The 20,056-nt window shown below is 43.8% G+C and overlaps 1 protein-coding gene across 3 annotated transcripts in view; it reads right to left on the reverse strand.

Annotated features, from left to right (window-relative positions):
* Positions 1-20,056, reverse strand: part of prex2 (phosphatidylinositol-3,4,5-trisphosphate-dependent Rac exchange factor 2) — a 675,068-nt gene that overhangs the window by 443,451 nt on the left and 211,561 nt on the right. For all 3 annotated transcript variants that reach the window (XM_078540383.1, XM_078540384.1, XM_078540381.1), the window contains exons 7-9: positions 10,141-10,274; positions 6,968-7,080; positions 2,600-2,749 (exon numbers count right to left, since the gene is read on the reverse strand). In XM_078540383.1, coding sequence (XP_078396509.1) covers positions 2,600-2,749; positions 6,968-7,080; positions 10,141-10,274 — 397 coding nt within the window. The remainder of the gene's footprint in view (positions 1-2,599; positions 2,750-6,967; positions 7,081-10,140; positions 10,275-20,056) is intronic.

A 20,056-nucleotide genomic window follows, 5' to 3' on the forward strand; every position in this document is an offset into this window, starting at 1 on the left:
TACCCTGGATAATGGGATTCCAACTGGATTTTCTCCAGTGTCAGTTTCAGTAGACAGTAGGCTTATGCACAAATGCTGGAGGCTTCATTAAGGCTATTTCATGCCTGTTAGATCTCACAGGGCCTTCTCCTGACACATAGCCTCATTCTCTTTTATATATGTTTCTCTCCTTTAATGTGTAAATTCTATTGCTTCTTATGTCTTTGAAACCGTATCTTCATCATAACAAATATTGCCAATATTGCCGGTAACCTTTGGGAAAAATAAACACATTCCTTAGCCTTGCTTATCTGGCTAGTTGTAAACAGACTAAAATCTCTTTGAAATCCAAATCTCCCTTCATATATCTAAAAATGCAAATTCCCTTCACACCTTACATGCTAAACCAGAAACCATGTTTAATCATTAGCATGTCAAGCACCTAGCTTCTTTTAATGAGTTAAAGCTTGCAGTCTACTTGACTTCAAATGTAATTAAATCAAACACAGACAGACCCAACTGCTTACCCCCATAATCCTACTTCATAACAATCCAGAAAAATATAATGAAAATTATTATACTTTCATGACAACTATCAGTTTGATTCCACGTGTTTCAACGATTATGTACAAATTATTGCAAAATTACAACAATGCAGAACTACGCCACAAAATTTCACGTTTTTGAACAAAAACAAACTTTACTGTATATTTAGAGAAATTAATCAAAGCAAGTACCACGAACTTAACACTATAGTTTATAAAGACTTAGGCTATAAACTCAGTTCTATTTTTTACTTTCCTTTTCAAGGCTCATTAAGTTTTCCTGGGACCAACCCAAAAGATATGTCACAGCCCTCCAGAGTTTACTTAAATTCTCCTTTGTATTCCAGCTATTCCTTGAGGTACAAATTACATGGGGATTCTTCCTTTAGTTTTTGGCTAGGCGATAGTCTAATTTTCTTTAATTCACCTCATGGCTGTGGACTCTTCAGCTCCATGTGCTGGCTTTGGACAAACATAGACTGTTTTTTCCCCTGAGTCTATTCCCACAGCTTCTGTGCAGCTCCTTCCAAACTAACCATTGAACACAAGAACACAAGAATTGGGAGCAGGACCACACCATTCAGCCCTACTCCACCATTCTATTATATCATGGTTGATCTGATGGTGGCCTCGACTCCACCGACCTGTCTGCACCCCCCATAGCCCTTGACTCCCTTGTCCATCAAAAGTCTATTTAACTCAGCTTTGAAAATATTCAATAACCTATCCGCCACTGTTCTCTGTGGAAGAGAATTCCACAGACTAATGACCCTCTGAGAAAAAAAATTCTCCTCATCTCAGTGCTAAATGTCCTATTTTTAAACTGTGTTCCCTAGTTCTCAACTTCCCAACAAGGGCAAACATCCTCTCAGCATCCACCATGTCAATTCCCATATGTACAGTTGCTACAGCTGTTCAAAGCCTTGGTAAAACCATATCTCAAGTACTGCATTGTGTACAGTTTTTGTCTCCTTACTTAAGAAAGGATATAATTGCATTAGAAGCAGTTCAAAGAAGGTTCACTTGACTGATGCCTGTGATGAAGGGGTTGTCATATGAGGAAAGGTTGAGCAGGTTGGGCCTATGCCCATTGGAATTTAGAAGAATGAGAAGTGATCTTATTGAAACATATAATCTGAAATTTCTGGGACGTTTAGTAACTAAAGATTGCAGGTATGTCAAGGAAATAAGGATAACAATGGGTAAAGTTGCATTTAATGTAAAGAAGAAGATTTTGACTGGATGGCTGAATAGAGAATCAATCAAAAGATTAGTTAAGGATTTGTAGTGCTGTGTGGCACTGGAATATAAATGCTGAAGAAAGGGGAGGCTGGACTTTTAGAGAGCTTTGAGATGTGAATCTGGAGATGCATGGAGAAAGTGAAGTGGATAGATAAGAACAAAGATGACATAGGATGTTGAAAAAGTCCTAGGATAGGTGGAAAGAATAAAAACTAAGAGGGAGAAAAATATACCTCTGAACCTGAAGAATGAGGAGATTTTATGGAGAAATAGAAACAATCACAGACAGCTTAGTCTGGAGAAGGGAGAAGGGAGTTCCAACCTGTCTTAGGCAGACCACTGATAATGATAATCAGTTTATAAGAATAGTTAAGTCAATTTTTATTCTTACAAATACTTGTCTATTTTTATTATTTGAAAAAATAAATCAATGGCCATCTGGCTGATGTAAGCAGAAATATTCACAGTCACAAACTACACCAACTCTGTAGCACACTTTTAAAATTAAACTCTATAGGCTGCATTTGTGAAATCACAGTAATATTTCCCATTAAAGCTAATGTGAATGCATTTAAGCTACAACGTTCAAGGTCCTGCATATTGTTTGTAGGTGAATTCCGGTTTGCATAGAATACTGTTAGTACTCTTCTACATGTTGTAACTTATACTGAAAACCAGCATTCAGATCTATCTGCCACTATACCTTCAATAAAATGATGTTAACATTTTGAAACTGGAAGTCAAAACTAATATAATACAGCTTCATTTTCCTTGATTAATCCTGGCTGAGATAAGCAAAATGCACAAATAAGTATAAAAAATTTACATCTTACTCTTTCTTCGTTCTCGTTCCTTCAGAAAGGCCTCCAACCATTCCTGTTTGTCTTCTGATGTCTTTGCCATGCAGACAAACCATTTATTTTTGGCAGTATTGTGTATTTTCCAACCATTGATCACAGTATGACCGCTGCTGTGATAATCCGCTAAAAGAGAAAACAATACTAACTGTACACACCACGGCATTCTACTGTAAAACAACAACTTGTATTTATATAACACCTTTATTGGAATAAAACATCCCAAGGCATTTCACAGAAGCATTACGAAGCAAATTTAGACATTGAGTCACAAAAGGTCAGATAACCAAAGGCTTACAAACAGACAAACATACAGAATAGGAACAGAAGTAGGCTATTCGGACCCTCAAGCCTGCTCCGCTGCTCAATAAGAACCTGGCTGATGTGTTTGTGTATTCATATTCCAAATTCCCATCTATCCTGATAACCCTTGATTCCCTTGCCTAACAAGAATCTATCTACCTCCACCTTAAAGATATTCAATGACCCCGCTTCCTCTGCCTTCTGAAGCATAGCGTTCAAAGTCACACTACCCTCTGAGAGAAAATGTTTCTCCTCATTTCTGTTCTAAAAGGGCGATCCCTAATTTTAAAGCTTGATCAAAGAAGTAGGTTTTAAGGAGCATCTTAAAAGGAAGAAAGAGAGGCTGAGAGGTTTCGGGGGGGAATTCTAAGGCTCAGGGCTTAGGCAGCAGAAGGCATGAACACCAGTGGTGGAGGAATTTAAATCAGGAATCCACAAGAGGCCAGAATTTGACAAGCGCATATATTGGAGGGCTATGGAAGGAAATTACAGAGGAGGAAGGAGAAAGGCCATGAAGGGATTTGAAAATAAGGATGAGAATTTCAAAATTGATGCATTTCTTGACAGGGAACCAAGCTAGATCAGCGAGACAGGAGTAATGAGTGACCAGGACCTGGTGTGAGTAAGGGCATGGCTTTCAATGTATCAGTCATTGCGTTGCATATCAATTACATTGTTGAAAACAATTGCGAGTTAAAACGGAGATGGGCATTGGTTCTCCCATCAAAACAGTATAAATAGATACAGCTGGAACAGTCTGGGGTCGGAGATACTAGGAAGTCTGTTGCACTGAAGAGCTGTCTTATGAATAAACCAACTTGTGGAAAAAGACTAGGTTTGGATTTGTTCTTCCACAACAAGCACTTATTGTGAATAACATCGGCAGCAGAGTTTTCAATGACCTCAAGTTTGCAGGGAGCAAGATGCAGGAGGCCAGCGAGGAGCGCACTGGAGTAGTCAGGTCCAGAGGTAGCAGAGACATGAATGGGGGTTTCAGAAGCAGATGAGCTGATGCAGGGGTGAAGTTGGAAAATGTTATGGTGGTGGTAATAAGTGGTCTTAGTCATAGTGTGAAACACGCCAAAGGTACTATTTTTTAAAATTTCACAAACATTTTGAAAAATTGTGATTATATTTCTCCTACTTCTTTGAACATCCAGAATGTGTAGCATGACCATGTGTAAAGCTGCAAGAGATGCTAAGTCAGTTGACTAACACTGAAACTAACCAGTGTTAAAAAAGGGAATTGAAAGGTCTTAATCCATTTGTTTGAATTGCATAATAGGATAAATGCAAAACAATGGAAAAGATGAATACCTGCATCAATCTGATCGAGTCATGAATAGCATAGATTATTCTATTATGCATTAGAAGATATAATGCTGTTCAACAGTAATATAAAAAAGTAAAATGTAACTAATGTATCTATTTTCTCATTATTTGACTTTACTAATTCACACTCGAGGCAGTCAAACTAATTGCACCATATTAAATTATTTGGAACACGATATTTGAATTACACCAAATGAATGGCATCCTCAAAATATTAAACTAAGTTACTCCAAGGTAGCTTACCCTTCACAAATACACCTTGGGGAGAATTTTCTCCCCCTCGGGGAGGTGTGGGGGGTGGGGGGGGTTGTGTGGGGGCGGGTGCGTAGCCAATCAGTGCCCTCCATTGGCTGGGCGCCACCATTTTACCAATTAAGGCCCACCCAGCATGACGCACACCCGGAAGCGCTAAGCGCCCCCTGTGCGGGCTGGCGGGGGGGAGGGGGTGTGGTTGCTTGAGTCGGGGCACAGAGGTGCCTCAAGGAGATTACTTTCACTTATAAAACATTGATTAAAGGTAAAAAAAACAATTTTAAGGACATGTCCCCTCATGTGAAACTGTCACATGAGCTGGGACATGTCCATTAATTTTATTAAAAACTTCTAAAACACTTTAAAAACGTTCATGAAACCTCATCCCTCCCGTGGATGAGGTTCCATGAAAAATGCTTAAGGTTGGACGGGCAGCTCAGTTTATTAGTTTAATTGATATTTAAATGGCCTTAATAGACTTTTGACAGTTTGCCGGGCGACTCAGCTGTGGGCCCGCCAAACTGAAAATTTAAATGACGCACGGTGACATCAGGACGCACGCTCGACGTCACCATGCATCATTTTATGCCTTGGCGAGCGGGGGCGGGGCCCGCTCACCGAGCCAAAAATTCTGCCCCTTGGTTCTGCTTTGATCAGTTCATATTTGCCTAAGTTTTCAAGCACTTTGTCCCTAATGACATATTCTAGTAACTTCTCCACAACTGCCTTCAGACTGACCAGTCTATAGTTAACTGGATTCTCTCTCCCATCCATCCTAAAACATGGAGTGACATTTGCAACTTTCCAATCCAATTAGCTCACCAAAGGAACTGTATATTGTAACTACAAACTACACCATTTACTGGCAAACTCGGGGTCCCCCATGCATTGGGGTCTCCTTTTGGCTGCAAGCTTTATGAATTCCTAAAAATGGGTCAGTGCAAGAAAACCTAAGACTGAAAATCCCCTGGGTGGCTCATTGTTGCATAGTTGCCAGGATATTCCCACTTCTGCTACTGACCCACAAAAGCTTATGGGGTCAATGGGGGATTTCTTAATTATTGTGTTAACAGTAAGCCGTGGCACAATTAAGAAAGCATCTTGACTACCTGCCAGCTCCAATACGCTAAATATCCAGTGAACGTTGCTGTGCATCAAAGTAGGGAAATACTTGTCTCCCCCACTGTCTCCAAGAAAGAATAACGAAGGCCAGAATATTGCTGTCGACGTGCGGGGGCAGGCCCGACATGCCAATGCGCAAAATGACGCGAGATGACGCTGAGCGTGCATCCAGATGTCATCCCGCGTCATTTAGATCTTTCATTCAGCGGGCACACGCCCGCCGAACCGTCAACAGCCTATTAAGGCCATTAAAAAGGTAATCAAGCTTATTAACACTGCTGCCCATCCAACCTTAAGGTTGGCGGGCAGGCGAAGAGCCCAAGCGGCCTTCGTGTTTTCCAGGAAACCTCATCCACAGCGAGATGAGGTTTCCTGAAGGCTCCATAAAATTAATTAATTTGGTCCACTTGACAAACATGTCTCAGCTCATGCGACACTGTCAAATGAGGGGACATGTTTAAACAATTTTTAACTATTTATTACAAAATTTTTTTGCCTACTTAATCTCCCTGAGGCAGCTCCATGTAAATGTGATGTACATTTATCCCACCCATGTAAAATGTTGTTTATCTTGTGCCAGGACATCAGTGTTTAAAGAAGTACAGACATTTACTTACTTTGGATTGTGAAACCTACAAGGAGAAATTGTAAATGTTTCTTGGATGTTTATGGAAATGAAGTGGTGCCAAAAATAGCCAGAATTTTTGATATTCGCAGCTTCTACAAGTTAATTTTTAGCCACGGTCAACCAATGGGATCACCTTTATATTTCTGTTATTTGGAGAAAAAAAGGGCTCATTTTCTTTCACAGTTGTCAGCTCTAATCACTTATGGGGATCAATGGTGGCACAGAAATGACACTGACATGAGAGTCAACTTACTGCTCATGTTCTTCAATATGCATGCTACTGCTAAGATGCATTTCTAACAACACTGCTAATTTATTTACGTATTGACAGTGGTCTGCCATGATTTCTGTAAAGCCCTGTCTCACAGTTGCCTAAGTGTTCTCCAGCTAGTAGAATGTTACATTACAACTCCAGGCCTTCTATTGATCAAAACAAAATCATGAAGAATGTTGCAGTTCATTTGCGATTAACCAAGATGCTAAATACTGCTCAATATTCAAACCCATATAAACTGTTGAATCAGCAATTCATCATTATTGAATGAATATTTGAAATTAATATATTTATTATGTGCAGAAGTAAATTATTTCATTTGATTGTTGATATTCCCAAATGAGTCATATTCTTTATACATGGGAACATTTTGAGGCCATCACATAAATAAGAACTTGTTAACATCAGTTTGGTCAATTCAAAAAATAAATACCTGTTCCATCATCCACATTTTCCACTTCCATGATCTCTGTATTTATTCTACCACGAAAAAGGTATCGGTGTCCATCAGCCACTTTCTTAGGGTGTGAGGTATTCTTTAATCGCCTGAAAATGAAGTAACATCGTCATTTTTTCATTTAGGTTAGAAACCTTTACTTTTTACTGAGTGTATTCCAATCATATTATCAAAAGAATTTATGGAGTTTTCCTTTCCATGTGAGCCATCATGAGCACAGCATCTTAATTTGTTACTTAATAAGATATCATTCATATATAGGAACAGTATTTAGTTTGAACTGGTGTTTTTGGAGATTATGATGTTATAAATGGAAGATAGTAGTTACAGTAGGTTAGCACGCTGTCCTTTCACTAATGGAACTTTAGTCTGAATCTAACACAGGCAAATAGGATAAAAATTGACTTTGTCTGATGGTTATTACAGATCCTAAGTAAATTTGGATAATGCAAACTCTCTCAAAGTCCCAGTCACCAGGAGTATATCACAAAATTGTCCATTAGTCAGAAATGACTTTGCAATTTCATTTAGACACAGGATGGCTAATATGTGAAATGAAAATCCCATACTGGGACACTGAAAGTTTTTTTTTAGCTAAGGCTAAAGTTATTTTACTCGACTTAGAAGAGCAGCAGCCATGCCCAACCTCCACAAATCTCCTCGATACAAAGGCAAACATTAAAATATTTTTAAAAATAGCAAGATGCTTTCTCCAATTTCCCACTGTGGTTTCACAATGGCTTTGAGAGGATCAACAATTTAACTGGGTATTTACAATATTGTCTCTAATGCTTCCTGTGTGACCAATTTCTCACTGGAACAAATCTTAAAAGTGCAGTAAATAAATGGCAAGCTGTTTGGCACTAGTGGAAAATGATGAAACTTTCAGAGGTGGGGAACTAAAACCGGTTAGCTTTAAATAAAACTGAACTTTAATAAACTGAGTTTTACATTTATTTCCTGTTCTTTCCAGTTGAGTACAACTGTTCAGGATGGATTCACACCAAATATGATAGGTATATTTCAGTCAGCTGATCACTTCAATTATTTGTGAGCAATTAGTTGATGGATGATAAGACAATGTTAAATAAACATTATTTGTACCAGTTCAAATAAAAGCAAAAACAGTAAATGATTATATATTACACATACACAATTGCAAACAAAACCTACCTGAAGAGAATTATACAAAACTTGTCAAACACAGAAATTGGACTTGAAAAGTGAGCACCAATGACTAAAATCATGATTTCAACCTAGGAAGTGGCTGCCGACTATCCAGCCCCCAAAGCGTAAGGCCCAGGAAATTTTAACACTTGGGCTTCTTAATGATAGCACTAAACTGTCTCCTACTATAAGGTGACAGAAATGACAGCAACACTAAATGGACATCAGTGGGACCCAAAGGACCGATTCCCGGCATACAGTAAGGACAGGGTGGAGGAAGGAGATACCAAACAGGTGTTGGTGCTGGGAGGGAGAGAGAAAGCTAGGGCTACGGACGTCTAAAGATTCCATGCAGGAACTGGAGGAGTACTCTTGCTCCTCCTAATCTACAAGGAATCCTCACAGAAATTTAAAGGAAACCTTGCTTGGCTTCTTATGGTCACTCAGTTGCTTCCACTAATGGTCTTGGTGCCATGCAGGCCTTCGATTTCCAGAGTTAAAATAATGACATGACACCAATGATATGAATGGGCTATGACTTCATCAAATAGTGCAATGTGATCTTTTATGTCCACCTTAGCGAGCAGACAGGTCTCCATTTAATGTCTCATCCAAAAGATGGCACTTCCTACAGTGCAGCACTCCCTCACGACTACACTCTCTCAGTATTGCTCTGGATTGTCAGCCTAGATCTTGTGTTTGAGTCTCTGGAGTGGGAATTGAACTTACAACCTTCTGACCAAGAGGTGAGAGATACTGAACAATGGTTCATACCCGTCAAAGATGATAAAGGACAAAGTCTGAGGTAGAAACAAGCCACAATCAAAGAAAATTGAATTTAAGGAGACCCATGTACATACACACATAGGCCTCTAGAAAGAGATGGTAAAGTAATTATGTGAGAAAGTAACAATAGCACAAAGGTAAAATATGAGTAACTTATATGAAATATAATTTGTTCACATTGTTATAAATGGCATATACTCAGTTGGATCAGAAAAAAACTGAGAAGCAACACTGAGAAAATTAAATTAGTTGTGTGATTGGCTGACATTGAAGCTTTAGCTGCTCTGCTGATCCATATTTCAAACAACTGTGTTTAAGTTCTTATTTGGGCTGATGAGAAAATTGTACTATTTTTATTTTCCGGTGACAGATTTAACATGAGGCCGTAAAGAATCAACATGTGAGGCAAGATGAGCAAAACTTCAAACTAAACAGGAAGATGATGCATTTCAGGAAATATGCCTGTATCTAACTTTGAAAGGTCTACGTTACAAAGGATTTCAAAGCAACTAAAATGATGCTTTGGTTGTAACAAGTAATTAGAGAAACCATGACTCCTTCTATCAAAGGGAGTCAATCTAACAGAGCTGTTCAAAGTTATAAGGAATTTTGATAAGGTAAATAGAGAGGTTACTGATCAGTGAGTTCATAATTAGTGGATAAAAATTTAACACCTTTACCAAATAAAAATGAAGGGAAAGAACTGAAGAGTTTTTTAAAATGCATACGTGTTGTCAGAATACAAAATGCCCCATCAAAACCACTGGCGAAAGGAGAATCCATAATAGTTTTTAAAGTTCACATAAATTTGATGGTGATGACCAGAGCAGACATTGGCCCTGCCCCCCTTGGGATACTGAAGTGGCCGCCTCAGCCTAAACATAGATTTCAAACCCTTTCTGTAAAACCAGTAGAAACAGGACTGCTCCCCTGATTCCACAGTCACTGTCAACCCGTTCTCCCTCACCCACACCCCAACCCCTATTACCTGCTCCAGCCCCAGCTTTTCGAACTGACTTTGAGTCACTTCCAGCAAGGTATTCCACTACAGTGAACCATTTCAGCTGGTAACCCAATCAAGGACTTGCAAATCTTACTCACACAGAACAGCCATTCTTAAATTATGTACCCCAATGTGAAGCATAATGCACTTGAATGTATTTCCAAATCATAAATACAGAAGCTACAACACCCACCTATGCTTCTTTTTGCAGTATACCAGTAAGTTATCAAAGAGGAAGAAAACTCGTTCCTGGATGTTCCCAGCTGAAATTTTCAGCAAAATCCCTTGCATCAGCATTTCAGTGCATGAATCAGTTATGTTGGAACCCTAAAAAAACACAGAAAATTAAATTAAGAATAATGATTTTCAATAGCACTAATAATCTAATTTAAAAAGTGCCCTTCATTCATAATGGCCTCATTTTAAAAACAAATGAATCGCCTCCATACTTCCTAATTTGCTTTTAAATAAAACTTAAGTGGGTAAATTTGGACAGAGATTCTCTTGCTGTTCTGCCATAACTTGGGCAGAAAAACCAGGAAAATCCAAGAAAAATAGCATAGACACCGTGGGCAGAATTTTCCGGCTGATGTGCGGGTGGCGGAGCCCACACGTCTGTGCTTAAAATGTCGCGTGCTGACGTCACGCGAGCGTGCCGATATCAGTGGACAGCATTGCGATATTTCGAACGCCGGGCGCGCTCAGCAGCGGGATGCTCGCCCGCCATTAATCGAAGGGCTCATTAAGGCCCTTAACTTGCCAATTATCCAGGATTTTGAGGGCCCGTGCGAACTTCAGGTCGGCGCATGGGCCCAACGGGCAGGCAGGTAGGAGATTTTTTAAGAAAACTCATTCAATGACGGGATATGAGGACTCAGAGGGGTTGTTCATGTTTTACATGAAGTTATAATTGATGAAAGTGTTTAAAACTTGCCTTTGTGATTGTTAGTAGTTCTCATCGATGTCCAAGAGGTTTTTGTGTAATTTGAAACCAGTCTGGAGACAGTAATCTTTCTCGGGCCTGCAGCTTTCTGGAGGTCTCCATTTAGCCTGGGCCTATGGGTTCTGACCTCACCAATGGAGGCAGCTACCCTGAGGAGGAAGGGAGGGATAGAATAAGGAGTAGGCCAGGACAGGAGAATCAGCCTCCAGGAGAGCCACCTTTGGGAGGCCAGGCGCAGGCACAAGGGGCGCAAGGCCAAGAGGTTGTCCAAGGTGGAAGGGGCTGCAGAAGTCGCCACTACTCTGCTGCCAGGGTATACAGGCGGCGAAGCAGGTACCTCAATATGACTGAGGTACAGTGCTGAAGGAGGTTCCGACTCTCAAGGGAGACAGTCAACTATATCTGTCAGATGATTGGCCCTGAGATCTCCCCTAACTGTGTGGGTGGATACCCCATGCCAGCGGCTCTGTAGGTCGCAGCTGCTCTCCACTTCTATGCCTCTGGCTCCTTCCAGGGCTCGGTGCGTGATCTTTGAGGTCAGCTGTCCACACTTATGTCAAGCAGGTTACAGACGTTCTGTTCAGACGGGTATCCACCTTCATGCACTTCCGCTGCAACCAGGCAAGTCAGACACAGCGAGCCAGAGGCTTCGCAGCCATTGCTGGCTTCCCCTGCATCCAGGGTGCTATAGACTGTACACATGTGGCCATCAAGGTGCCAGCAGGTGAGCCCGGTGCCTTCGTCAACAGGAAGGACTTCCACTCCATGAACATGCAGATAGTGTGTGATCACAGAATGCAGGTTTTACAATTCTGTGCAAGGTACCCAGGCAGCTCCCACGATGCCTACATCCTCAGACACTCCCAGGGGCTGGAGCTCTTCAGTGCTCTGGCTTGGCTCGATGGATGGCTGCTGGGTGACAAGGGCCATCCCCTATGAAGGTGGCTCATGACGCCTCTCCGCCATCCAAGTACAGAAGCTGAGCAGTGGTACAATAGGAGCCACAGTACCACAAGGGCTGTGGTGGAGAGAGCCATTGGTCTTCTCAAGGTGCACTTCCGTTGCCTGGACCGCTCAGGGGGCGCACTCCAGTACCCCCCAGATCGCGTCTCTCTGATAGTGGTAGTCTGCTGAGCCCTGCACAATCTTGCGCTGGAAAGGGGGGATGAAGTTGACGATGAAGACCTTGATGCCCTGTATGAGGCTGCACATGATGAATCCAGCAGCGCCTCAGAGGATGAGGAAGCACAGGGCAATGATGAGGGGCAGAACGATGACCCGCATTTAGACCAAGGAGGCAGGGACACCAGCGACAATTTAATCCAAAGCACCTTCAGCCAACTCCACACACATGGATCAGCAGGAACAGCATTGCCTGGCACTTCCACACGTGGCACTTAGGTGCCACATCTTCCACCTGTTCAGCCTCAAATAAGGGCATAGTACAGAAACATCAATGTCCACTCAAACACTCATGATATATATGTGAAAAAGAAAAATGCACCACAAACAAAAGACCCTCAGCCATGGTCACAAAGGTGGACTTTATTTTGTCCAAAAGAAAAGCACACAGCACTTTTTTATGATCACAAAAATATGGGTCCCTATTCTAAGGCCAACACAAAATCACCAGTGACATACCCGGGGAGTGCCTAAGGTGCCTTATGCTTAGGTTTTCGGGTGCTACATCTAGGTGCCGCCCCATCGCTCAGAGTGGCTTGAGAGACAGCCTGCTGACTCTGCGGTCCTATTGGCCTCGATGACCTTGGCGGGCGTCCTCTGGCTCGTGGATCCTGTGATGGCCCCATCTGGGAGGGAGTGGCCTGTTCCAGAACTGGCACCTCCCCAGTTGTCGCAGCCTCAACGGAAGAAATGTTGACTGGCAGATGGGCGGAGGAGCTGCTACCCTCATCTGGAGCGCCCTGAGAGGAGCTCACAGCGATGACAGGCAGCTGCTGCGCCGACGTGAGGTCCCTTTCGACCTCGCTGTTCACCACAGATGCATGGGCACCGAGTGCCGACGCTTGGTGTTCACAACATCTCCCACATTGGGAATGACCACCCATGGCCAGTACCGCTGTGAGGGCTTGCAGGTCAGAGCGTATCCCAATCATGAAATGTTCCATTCAATTGAATCCCCTCTCTATGAGAGTCACCAGTCTCTCATTGGAGGAAGCCTGAAGCTCTGCCCTGAGGGCAAAACCTTCACATGCACTCTGCCTGCACTCCTCCATCGCAGAGAGCAACTGAAGCATTCCCTCATGCAACCCTGCCAGATGCAAATGCACTTCCTGCCGCCTGTCCTGCAGCTGCTGCATTGGGGGCAACTTCAGAGGCACGTCATCAATGCCGGACTCAGAATGTGCCTCGTCCCCTGCAGCCCTCCAACTGCTGGAGCCATCAGCATTCTCTGCCCCTACCATCTCCTCCAGCGATCGTGATGTGCCCTCTCCACTGTGACCCGGGACACTCGCCGACGGTAAAGTCCCCACCGAGGTGTGTGTATCTGCACTGGTGCCTGGCTGGCTGAAATGATGTACCGCAAGTTGCACATGTTGGGCCTCAGAGGGGCAACTGCGGTGTCTATGGGCGCAGCGATCTGGTGGTGATGCTGAAATTAACAACAAGGACAGTGCATCAGTTAGCGTACAGTCAGTTCAACCTTTCATCCCTTTCCCCCACCAGCCTTATAAGTCGCTCACCCTTCAAGACCCTAAGGAGACGAACATTGGTGGGATGGAAAAGAGTCAAGAGAAGCCCCAACCATTAAACGCACATGCAGACAGGCTGGTCAGATGGCTTCAGGAATGCCACATGACATGTTATGTACCATTGGAGTGGGGAGAGTGCAGAGGTACCTGACCTGGATGCATGCTGGCCTGGATTGTTGCGGGGCTGAGGAAACATCACAAACAGATGCGACATTTGCCGTCGATCACAGGAGATTGAGAGGTCACATTATTGGCCTTCATTCCGTAAGGAGGGGCATAGACCAGGTGGGCAGAAGGCAACATTTCCCCTTGGCGCAGGGATGAGTTACATGGTGGCATTTATCTAAGTTGAGTGCCATGAGGTTCACAGCTGAGGTGCTGAGGACCTTTTGGACAAAGTCATGTGGGGCGTACTGGCTGAAAGGGTGCTGGAGGTCCCAAACCCCCTCAGATGAAATAAGTCTTTGGTTGGACAGCAGCGATCCAATGGTATGTTAGACCATGGTGATAGGGGTCACAAATGGGATAAGGGGACTTTGGAAGGTGGTGGAGAAGCGAATCCTCAAGGGGACGAGGGTCCCTTCTGTATGACCCACACGTCAGAATTTCTCAGTCTGTGAATGAGCAGTGTTTCAGCATTAACGATTGCAGCAACCATCAGTGGTTTGGATGGTGGGCAGACAGAGTGGATGGGACTGTGGACCTCAAATACCTGCCCGCTGGACCCCAGCCTCGCCGCCCCGGGCCGCCCTGGCCTCCTGACTCCTGCCCAGCTCCATGGCCTGCCCTTCAAAAGGCGTAAGGCGCTGCAGGAGGGCATGCCCACCTCCAGTCCTCAGGTGCTCCCGCTGATTGTGGTGACGTTTTACCTGCAAAACAGAGAAGAGGATTTATTGGGGCTGCTCGCTCATGTACTCTGCACGCATACGTCACACCCCAACCACAGTGGCCCATCTGAGGCTTCCAGCGGCTCCTGTCCACACTACTGGTGATCAGTCTGCAGAAGATAGTACGGCTGGTCCCTACCCCCTCCCCCATCGGCCACCTTGGACACTTACGGCGTCCATCACTTTGAATAGCACACGGGTCTTAGCGCCCATGGCAAGGAGACGCAACTAGGTGCGGCGCCGATGCCAGCTGATGGCACTTGCCCAAAACACCTTGAAGCACCCCTTGCACCATCTCATCACCATCAATATGACATGCGTTGGAGTTCTGAGTATGTGTCTAGCGGCCTCCCCTGCAGGTTGCCCCCAGACTACTCAAAAGCCACATACACCAACACATGCTGCGGGGAGAATCCTTCTTCTCCTCAACCACTAAGGCTGATTTAAGCATGGTCAGTACCCATTTGCCCATCCAGCGTGCGCCAGATGCCCTATGCAGTAACGACAGCAAGACATGGTCGGGGGGCTCAAAGGCTAAGGCTGCCTTCTGGGTCAAATGGCCAAGGCCGACATGGTACTCACCCGTCCAGAACGCAGCAAATAATTGAATCTTTTCCTGCACTGGGTGCCAGTGCGCCACACATCATCATGGGCGCTGACAGCGTCACCCACCTCCTCCCACGCCTGGCTGGTGACACGGGAGGCCCTCCTCCTCCCATCCTCCGGATACAGAAGGTGCCGACGGATGCCCAGCTCTTGCAGGAGGACAGCAAGGCATGCATCTGAAAATCGGGGGGGGCACAGTGGCCCCCCGCTGGCCTCTCTTGCAGCCTGCCCCCGTCCTCCTGCTCTCCGCTCGGACCTCCCTCTCTCTCTCCACGAGTGACCATGGTGCACTGCCTCAAGCAGGCTGCCTGGTCACTCTTTATGCAGGCTGCCGGCTCCCCATTGGAACCAGCAGTCTGAGACCGCCCGCCCCCGCAACTATTATCCTGTTCTCCACGGGAGTCACTTACCTGCGGGGTGAGCCTTAATTGGCCCGCCCGTGGAAAATGGCCCGTTTCTCCAGCGGCAATCAGCCACCCGCCCACCGCCGAGTCGGGCGGGCGGGCAAACGGAAAATTCTGGCCTATTTGTGCCACAGACCACCCAGAGAATCCCCACAGAAATTCACCTCAAAATGTACAATTAACATCTTATACTATTTGTTACTTCTGAAAATAGCAAACTAAGAAATAGCAAAAAACTTGCTTAGTTTCATCTTCTCTTTCTTATTTACTAGGAAAGCAGGAAATTGTATTTTGTGCATGCACACTATTTCTTATAATTGCATTTTCTTTATCTCAGTGTACAATTCACCATGACACTTCAATCCATTTTAACAAGCAAAACTCATAACCTTTAACCAAGCTGTTGGGAAGGATGAAAATAAATGCTTTTCTTACCCCTTATATAGTCAAGGATATTAATACTGAATTATAATTACTTTCTAACTGTTGTCATGTTTCCAGGCATTTCATTATAGTATGAAATCCATCTTTTACTTACTGAAAAGATACCAGTTGATCTCCTGTGGTATCTTTAAAAATGTTGGCTGGAATTTTATCAGCCCTTTGCAGATAGTCTGGGAGGTGGGAGAGATGGTAAAATGGTGGTGGAAGGCATCAGGAGGGGAGCGGCTCTGTCGCCCACCTACCAGAGGCTGGCAGCCAATTAATACAATTAATTGGCCGATTAACAGCCATTTTATGACCTTACTGGCATTTTACCAGCTTAGGAGCAGCCACCCCACACATTGTGAGGATTCACCACCTTCGTCAAGGCATCCACCCAGCAACTTGCCAGCAGAGGGTTGGTGGGGGGAATGGGGTGGTGAAGTCTCCTTTTCTGGAGGCTTGATGACCCACAGAAGAGCCCACCAGTGGATCTTTTTGTACTAACAGAAACAAGGTATTTGGGGATAAGTCAGGACAGTGAAATTGATGGAGAAGTTCAGCTGTAATCTTGTTGAATGGGGGATAAGGCTCGCAGGGCCATATGGTCTACTCCCACTCCTACTCTTATGCTCTGAGATGAGAGGTAAGAGGCACATGGAGCTTCAGCCAAGAAGAAACAATAGTTTTCTAATACAGTAAGTCCCAGTTATCCTGTTTTAAGTTGTTCAGCTTTAACACCAGTCAATTAACAGGGCTAGTATTCGCATTTAGCATTGGGAGTTTTCTTTTAATGTCATTTCGGGCTGGGTCAGATGTAGGGTTGCAGGACCCAATCGGTGACATTTTTGAATGGCCTCACCTGCTCCCAACCTTCCCTCTCGCTGACCTTCCCTCTCGCCGACCTTCCCTCTTGCCAATTCTCTCACTCGCTGCTGATCCTCCCTCTTCCTTCTCATCGATTCTCCCAGTTGCTGCCTATCCTTGCTCTCACCGATTTTCCTGGTGCTGCTGATCCTCCCTTGTGCTGACCCTTCCAGTCAATGCCAATCCTCCCTCTTGCCAACCCTCTCAGTTGCTGTCATCCCCCCTCTCGCCAACCATCCGAGTAGCTGCCAATCCTCCATCTCGCCTCTGACCCTCCATCTCAGTGACCTTCCCACTTGTTAGAGAAACTCCAAAGCTTTATTGTGAAGAAAACACTGAGACTAGGATGCTTTAGGTAGAGGCTGTTTATTGCAGAGCTTACTTCTCCACTCTAACACAATCTCCCTCAGTGCTGCCTGACTCTTCTTTATATACATATTTGAGTGTAATTAGCTAATCAATACCAACACCTGTTCACCTTATTACCTTAGAGCATTAGGCATTCAATATCCAACAACAGAACCTATTAGATATTAATTGATTCCCATTTTTTCATTTAAATTAAATTGTTATGCAAACAAAAACTATTCATAAGATAAAATACAAAATTAAATACATGTTTCCTATTATACAATCAATCTTTAACATACTCCATATTCCCCCATCTTGAAAACAAAACAAAGATAAGGTTACAACATGAAAATTTCCATGTTCTCATAATCCATAACACAAGGTGTCTCTCTTCAAAGATATCCAACAACTTCTTTGGACAAGCAGTTCTTTTTGTGAAACAATCCAATAACTGGTGTCTTGTGCGACCCATTTTATTTTTGAAATCTCCTTCCTTTCCAACATCTCCTTTATATTCGCAAGATAAATCCTTAACCTCTTTTCCGTAACACTGTTTGTCGAATGGACATTGTCCCAGAGCGAATGGTTGTCTATATAGCAATCTATAGGCACATTTTTCCCCGGTTGCCCCTTATATAGGAGTTCCTTTAAAATACTCAATAAATACATAACCATATCTGTTGCTTCTACCAGTGCAAGTGTCTCTGAAGCTAAAAAGCTTTTTAAGCACTCTCTTTATTTTCTTCGATTCCCAAGCTCATGGACAATTCTTTCCACCCCACCCCCACTAGAGCTGTACTTTGAATATCCTGTTTTCCATTCTTAATTAGCACTTTTCTCAGACAAAGACCACCACCTTCAACACCTCTTTGACCCTTTTGTCTGTGACATCTTTTGATTATCTGCTCACACCACACCCTCAATGTGTCTCTTCCCCCCCCACCCACCCACCTTAAACCAATTTATATTTCTCCCTTGTTGAAACTATGCTGCAGTTCTGCCGAAGGGCCATGAAGGCTCGAAACGTTAACTGATTTCTTCTCCGCCGATGCTGCCAGACTTGCTGAGTTTTTCCAGGTAATTCTGTTTTTGTTTTGGATTTCCAGCATCCGCAGTAGCTTTTAGCTTTTTGTTTTTAAAAATATAATGAATCCTGCTGTACTCGAATAACCATCAGTAAAGTTAGCATGTGAGACACCACTAAAAACGACCAAATTCATCCCTTCTGGGTCACCTAGACCAGGAAATCTAAGTGTACATTCTTCTAAACTTAATTTCTTCAATGTCTTATTTGCTTTTAGCACTTCCCCAACAGTAGCATATTTCAACATGGTGCTCAATTCTAATACATCATAGCGTGCATATTTTTTGAGCAAAACCAGTTTAATTGCCCAATTAAGCTTCTTAATTGATCTACTTCTTCCTTCCTTGGTTGTATAGTCTTCTTTCTGTGAGTATCTGGCCCAATTTATCAGGATCCTATTAACATTCTCTAGGTAAGACTGCTGAGTTAGGGTTATTCCCAATTTACCTGCCTAACGTCCAACCCTATATACTAAAATGCTCCAGAAGCCCGACTTCCAACTTTGAATTCCTTTATAATTTTATCTATCACAAATTACTCAAATGTTACAGATCCCCCCCACAGGAAATCATCTATGTGCATTAAAAAAAATGCCTGCTAGTCTTCCTTCATAGTTTCAATAAAACATTGCTGCATTTGCTTTTAGCTAAAGACAACCAGCTTTTAGTAGGATGGAGCTAACTGAAAAATACCATACCTTGGATACATTGTTTAGCCTGTAACCACACTTATTTAACTTCCAAAATTTCCCCTCTCTACCTCCAGCTTCTTTTGGGGGCTTTAAGAATACTTCTATTTCAAATTGTTCCCCTTGCAAAAATGCTGCTTTGACATCAATGGATTTACATTCCCATGAGTATGTCACTAAAAGTGCTAGGAAAATCCTCAAACTTACTTTTCCTGCTGTTGGGGAGCCTACTCTAACTTCCTGGTCACCCAGCTGTTCCTCAAATCCCTGGGCTACAAGTCTGGTACATACAAAGCTATGGCCATCGGGAAGTACTTTCTCTGTACATATCCATCTATGGGACAACTCTGGCTATCCTTTGTCTGACACCTCTGTGTAAACGCCACACTCTCTCTAACTGTCGAGTTCTTTTTGCTTTGCCTCTTTTACCAATTTACCATTTAACTTGTTAGTAGCCACTAGAGCTTCTCTATCGCAGGGGCTCCTACTTCTTGTGTCACTCCTTGCCTGTTCTTTGGTCCTTGCCCTTGTCAAACTGCATCCCCTACTCGATCTCCTGCCCCTATCTGTACTGCTACTATTCAACCTGTCCCTCCTGCGACTAGACTCCCTTTCACAAGTTCTTCACCTTTTCCTTGGGCTGTGATCACCAGTAGGTCCTCTGTCTGAACTTACATTTCTTGGCTTTCCACATTTTTACTTCCTTCTGCGAACCCATGGAGCTGATATCCTGCTCCTTGTCTTGTCCTGCCCTTCCTATTATGGCGGCTTCCCTCCACTTACTAGCCCCTTCTGGCATATATGCCACCCTAGCTCCAATCTTCGGCAGTTGATCTTTGCGATAAATGACCTCTACCTGGGACAGAATCTTCAGCCTGGTGAGCGGGACCCGCCCCCGCTCGCCGAGGCGTAAAATGACGCAAGGTGACATCAGGCATGCGTCCCGACGACACCACACATCATTCAGATTTTCAGTTCAGTGGGCGCACAGCCAACTCGGGTACGCACCCGCCAAACTGTCAAAGACCTGTTAAGGCCATTAATGAACTAATTAAGCCTATTGAGAAAGTTGCCCAACCAACCTTAAGGTTGGCGGGCAGTCAAAGAGCCCAGACGGCCTTCGCATTTTTCACGGAACCTCATCC

The sequence above is a fragment of the Cetorhinus maximus genome, chromosome 4 (genome assembly GCF_964194155.1).
Source record: "Cetorhinus maximus chromosome 4, sCetMax3.hap1.1, whole genome shotgun sequence".
NCBI classification, from domain to species: domain Eukaryota; kingdom Metazoa; phylum Chordata; class Chondrichthyes; order Lamniformes; family Cetorhinidae; genus Cetorhinus; species Cetorhinus maximus.